Source organism: Amblyraja radiata, chromosome 45 (genome assembly GCF_010909765.2).
Source record: "Amblyraja radiata isolate CabotCenter1 chromosome 45, sAmbRad1.1.pri, whole genome shotgun sequence".
Classification (NCBI taxonomy): Eukaryota; Metazoa; Chordata; class Chondrichthyes; order Rajiformes; family Rajidae; genus Amblyraja; species Amblyraja radiata.
In genome coordinates, this window is record NC_046000.1 from 675,307 (window position 1) to 681,171 (window position 5,865).

General features: G+C 48.0%; 2 protein-coding genes across 2 annotated transcripts; both read right to left on the bottom strand.

The window, feature by feature from the left end:
* Nucleotides 1-2,186: 2,186 nt before the first annotated feature.
* LOC116968549 (histone H2AX-like) lies at nt 2,187-2,812 on the bottom strand. The gene has a single exon (XM_033015318.1). It carries the CDS (start codon nt 2,646-2,648, stop codon nt 2,268-2,270), a length of 381 nt encoding a protein of 126 aa, XP_032871209.1. The 5' UTR covers nt 2,649-2,812; the 3' UTR covers nt 2,187-2,267.
* An 849-nt stretch (nt 2,813-3,661) lies between these two features.
* Nucleotides 3,662-4,158, bottom strand: LOC116968510 (histone H2B-like). The gene has a single exon (XM_033015277.1). It carries the CDS (start codon nt 4,141-4,143, stop codon nt 3,721-3,723), a length of 423 nt encoding a protein of 140 aa, XP_032871168.1. The 5' UTR covers nt 4,144-4,158; the 3' UTR covers nt 3,662-3,720.
* Between the last annotated feature and the right edge of the window lie 1,707 nt (nt 4,159-5,865).

Here is a 5,865-nt window from a genome sequence, read left to right on the forward strand (position 1 = left end):
CAGCTGAGAAACTGCCAGAAATTCTGCCCAAAACAGCTGACAGACTGTGAGAGAGAAGGGGGAGAGGGTGGACTGAATAGATTATTGGGCTGGCAGTTCAATCACTTATGGCTGGTGGGCTGGCAGTTCAGTCACTTACAGCTGGTGGGCTGGCAGTTCACTTACTCACGACTCGTGGGCTGGCAGTTCACTTACTCAAGGCTGGTGGGCTTGCAGTGCAGTCACTGACGCCTGGTATGCTGGCAGTTCATTCAGTCACCCCTCTTCCCTTCATCCCCCCACTCTGCTCCTTGCCATTCCCCTTCCCCCCCCACACATTCAGTCCATCTCCCTACAACCTCCCCCCATGCAATCTTAGCGGATCTCCCAGAGCAGCCATTCCTGCCTATTAGGTTCCCATTGTGATGAAGAACACGCATGCATGAAAAGTGGTAAAATGATTTATTAAAGTTTAAATTGTGAATTACTCTTAAAATATAAGAACAATTAAAGATGAGAATGATTGTTATATCTTGTTGTGTTCTGCTGCCCACTGCCTCTTGATGGCTATTTGCTGTTGATTAAAAAAAGAGACAATTTTAATATAGAGAGATTGAGCGGTTGTAATTTGTTGTAATTCTCAATCCTCTGGACTCACTGAAGCTTTTGTGCAAAACATTTTTTTGAGGCGGGGCTGTCGGGGTGGGGTGGGGGGTGGCTTCTTCTTTCCTGTTGTGTGCACAGCCTAAAGTTGTAGGACAACTTGTCCTATTTGATCTTCTGTTTGTGCACATCGAGTTGATTGCATTAGTCGAAACAGGGCGGACCACGTGAAGGTTGCAATCTTCCACCCCGGGGGTGGCAAACGTCCTGCAGCCGAGGAGAGGGGAACGGCTTCAGGCGGGGGCTCTCGTGGGCTGATGAGGGAGGGGGTGTCCTGCAGCGATGGATGGGGGCGGCTTCAGGAGGGGGAGCATCCTATAGCTAGGCGGAGGGCAGCGTCTTGAGGTGGTGATGCTAGTGGGGGGGGGGGGGGGGGGGGGGGGGGGGCAGTGAGTGACCCACTCATGGCCTCTGGACTCACTGCCTTGGGACTAACTCATGGTGTCTGGACTGACTGACCAACTCATGGCCTCTGGACTTTCAGACTGAATCACAGCTTGTGGGCTGACTTATGCCCGACTTCTGGAGTCCGACTTTTGTAAACTGAAAACTGTAACATCCACATTGAAGAACAGCTTCTTCCTGACAGCCATCAGGCTATTAAACATAACGAAATACTATATTATTTGTACTATTTGTTGATTACACACACACCCTCCACGACAGACAGACAGACAGACAGACACACCTAATTCACTAATTTACGGCTAATTAGTAAATAACTTGAACCTGGGCCTTTGGCGCTCTTTTTAAATCTTCTTTCCCTTTTACTCTCTTACTTCCAGCCAATACTAGCTCTCGCTGCTTCTCTCCTCTCTCCGGCGGTCGGAGCTCAGTCAATCGGAGAAAAGACTGCAGTGTGATTGCCGGCCAATTTCAGTGCAAACAAGAACAGAGGCAAATGTTATCATAATATCGTTTCCATCAATTCATATCGATTTTAATGTCCCCATAAATCGTATGCGGTGCGGTTTTACTGATCCACTAGCGAAACTGACGGAATTCAGCTCTGCCCGAGGCTGGATATCAGTCGCTGTTTTCGTAGAGAAACCTTTGAGTCGATCTTAGTGTTGCTGCATTAATTGTTCTGTAGGTGAGAGGGAAACGGAGTTGGTTTCGAGGAGGATCTCTTACTGTAGGTCGCTGCCAATGTTCTGAGGAATATCTGCCTAAATGTGTGTTCCCGCATCAGCCAACCGCTGCTTCATGTTTAGTTTTGAGGTACAACGCGGAAACTGACCCTTCGGACCAGCGAGTCCGCACCGACTAGCGATCCTCACACATGAACACTATCCTACAAATGTTTGAAAAACATATATTTTAAAACATTTATATCAAACCAATTAACCTACAACCGTGGACGTTTTTTGAGTGTGGGAGGAAACGGGGAGAACGTACAAATTGTGTACAGGGAAGCGCCCGTAGTCAGGATCGAACCAGGGTCTATGGCGCTGTAAGGCAGTTGGTCTACCGCTCCGCCACCGTGTAGACAACTCAATGTAGTCGGTTTTCGACAACAAGGAACACTTGTCCCGCACTAAACATAATCGATGATCTGCCCTTCCACAGACATGGTGAGTGGCTCTGAAAAGAGCCTTTGGGTCACTATGTTGAGTTTCTCTCGCTTACTTGTTCGCTGCGCCGGTTTTCTTGGGCAACAGCACGGCCTGGATATTGGGCAACACACCGCCCTGAGCGATGGTCACCCCTCCCAGCAGCTTGTTGAGCTCCTCGTCGTTGCGGACGGCCAGCTGCAGATGTCTGGGGATGATGCGGCTCTTCTTGTTGTCCCGGGCCGCGTTGCCGGCCAGCTCGAGGATTTCAGCCGTCAGATACTCGAGCACAGCAGCCAGATAGACAGGGGCTCCTGCACCCACCCGCTGAGCATAGTTGCCTTTCCTCAAGTGCCTATGAACACGACCGACCGGGAACTGCAGTCCAGCCCGGGACGAGCGAGACTTGGCCTTGGCCCGAGCTTTGCCGCTGGTTTTTCCTCGTCCAGACATCTCCTGATGTTTTGTACACGCAGAATGAGAAAATGATCACAGACTCGCCTTTCTTATACCTGTTTGAGGAATCCAGAGAACCGCTGGTGATTGGTGAAAAAGGACATGATCTCATTGGTGTGAAGAATGACCCAATCACAGAACTGTTTTATCTACCAATCAAAACCCACAACAGAAAAGCGCTGAAAATAACTGCCAGTTCCTCCAAAACTCGAACTTTGAAATAGCCGCCAAACTATAAATCTGTATGTCAATACAATTTGCTACATCACATAATCATTGCTTTTTTGATTATCATTGTTTATGTAAGTGCATTGCGTTAAGATGTTAATTATACTGCTGCGAGTAAGAATTTCATTGTTCCGTTCACGGTACATATGACAATTAAATACTCTTGATTGTTGACCACCTTGAACCCCGGGCAATACAGCACAACACATTTAATATACGATTTATTTGGGCCGGTAACTGATTACAAAAAATGATCCTCGGCATCAATTAGCGATCGGTCACTATGTAAACGGTGTCGGATTATCGTCTGATTCATTTTCACAAAAATCGGACTATGGGCGACTGTGAAATGTTCCTCCTTGAAAGACTGGACGAATTGCCGAGTGGAAATGCAATTCAGTACACTTACAGAGATGAAGACAATAAAACAGCAACTACAGCACTAATCGGCTGGCCGTGGGCATAACTTATGATGACTGGTTAGACAAAAATGCTGGAGAAACTCAGCGGGTGAAGCAACATCTGTGGAGCGAAGGAAATAGGCAACGTTTCGGGTCGAAACCCTTCTTCTGACTGGCTTATGATAACTGGGACAAGCTGACGTGAGTTTTACTTCTGTTTGATGGACAGGAACGCAACATGGATACCGGGAATATCCCGCTTACATCGGAACATTTAATCACTAAACAGAATGTAAAATAATTCGCCAAACAAAAATATCCTGAAACAATTCTGCTGCGATTCAACGTCGAAACATTAGTACAACTCTTTCTGCGAAAATGTGGGTGGCTCTTAAAAGAGCCGTTGGGTTTTGGGTGTTTTCTCAACAATGTGTGGATCTTTATTTGGAACTGGTGTACTTGGTCACCGCCTTTGTCCCTTCCGACACGGCGTGTTTGGCCAGCTCCCCGGGAAGAAGCAGTCGCACGGCGGTCTGAATCTCTCGGGAGCTGATGGTCGCCCGCTTGTTATAATGCGCCAGGCGGGAAGCCTCGCCCGCGATACGCTCGAAAATATCGTTCACGAACGAGTTCATGATGCCCATGGCCTTGGAGGAGATGCCGGTATCCGGGTGAACCTGCTTCATCACTTTGTAGATGTAGATGGAGTAACTCTCCTTCCTCGACTTCCTGCGCTTCTTGCCCCCTTTGCCTGCGGATTTCGGCAAAGATTTCTTTGCGCCTTTCTTGGCGGCTGTTTCCTTCTTGGCGGCTGTTTTCGGCAAAGATCCTACAGCATCTTTGGTTTTCGCAGGATCAGGCATTTCCTCGGTGGATTTCAAACACGGAAGTGACCAGCTCGGAGTCGGAGCGCGGATTATATAGGCAGCGGCGTCACCCTATGCTAATGAGGGATGGAGCAGGAGCGGATCATCATTGGGTGGTCGGTGACATGAATCACACTTCGCTATAAACCTTCTGATTGGATATCTGCGGTGAAACATTGCAATCCCTCGCTCCCCCAATCAGAAGCCGCTTCCACAGCCTACGTTCGCGTCACACCAAGCTCCAGTATCTTTGGCGTGACACTACATTTACATGGATAGGAAAGGTTTATAGGGATACTAGACGAAGTGGGACCCGGTGGGTCCCATGTTCACACGGGAGGGGTGGTCCCCAAACGCAATATTCCACCTCTCCACCAATTCCAATATTGGTGGCCAGTGGGGAGGGGGCTTTCTGAAACGCTAGTATGGGTGTTTTGGGCCGAAGGGACTGGTTACCAGAGGGATAGTATGGACATTGTGGGCCGAATGTATTCTTGGGCTGGCAGCTCAGTCACTCAGGCCTGGTGGGCTTGCAGCTCAGTCACTCAGGCCTGGTGGGTTGGCAGCTCAGTCACTCAGGTCCGGTAGACTGACAGCTCAGTCACTCAGGCCTGGTAGGAAACTGCCAGAAATTCTGCCCAAAACAGGTGAGAGACTCTGTGAGCGAGAAGGGGCATTCTTTTCCGTTGCTGGTTGCTCAAGTTGCCGAACCAGGCAACATGCTCTCTACTGTACACCTTTAGAAGTTCGAGAGAGTCCTCTTTCACATACCAACTCTCCGTAATATTCTCAGGAAGTAGAGGCGCTGATGTGCTTTCTTTATTATTTCATCAGTGTGCTGGGACCAGGAAAGATCTTCGAAAATATGCACGCCCACGAATTTGAAGTTCTTGACCCTTTTCACCATCGTCCCGTTGATATAAACGGGATTGTGAGTCCCTATCCTACCCCTCCCTAAGTCCACAATCAGTTCGAGGATCCAATTGTAGACGGATGCGCAGAGACCCAGACCTGAGAGCTTAGTAACCAGCATGGAGAGGATGATGGTATTAAATGCCAACTTTAGGCTGTGCACATCATACACAGGAAGTTTGGTTTGGTGGGGAATGACAAATATAATTTAACTCTGACAAATGTGAGGTGTTGCACACTGATATGCAAATCCAGGGTAGGACTTGCACAATAAATGGTAGAACCCTGGAGAATGTTGCAGAACAGAGATCTCGGATTACAGGTGCATGGTTTCTAGAACATCGTAAGATGGATGGTGTGGTGAAGGCTTTGCCATACTTGCCTTCAATGGGAAGGGTATTGAATACAAATATTTGGATATCATGATGCAGCTTTGTATTGGTGAGACTACACCTGGAATAGTGTGTGTAGTTCTAGTTGCTCAGCTGTAGCAGGATGCCATTATGCTGGAAATGGTGCAGAAGAGGTTTACCAAGATGTTTCGGGGACTTGTGTGTTTGAATTATAAGGAGAGGCAGGATAGGCAAGGATTGATTTGGGAGAATAGGAGGTCGAGGGGTGACCTAAATAAAGTGAAAAATCATGAGGGGCATGAATATTCAACACTCAGTTTATTTTCCCCAGGATAAAGGATTCTAAAACAAGAATCATTGGCCCAAGGTGAGAGAGAGAGATTTAAAAGGGACATCAGGGCAACATTTTAACTGAGAGTAGTTCATATCTGGAATGAGCTGCTGAGGAAACAGG

Bases quoted from the DNA above. Each gene is read 5' to 3' on its own strand.
- LOC116968549 (XM_033015318.1), bottom strand. From the start codon at position 2,648: ATGTCTGGACGAGGAAAAACCAGCGGCAAAGCTCGGGCCAAGGCCAAG.
- LOC116968510 (XM_033015277.1), bottom strand. From the start codon at position 4,143: ATGCCTGATCCTGCGAAAACCAAAGATGCTGTAGGATCTTTGCCGAAA.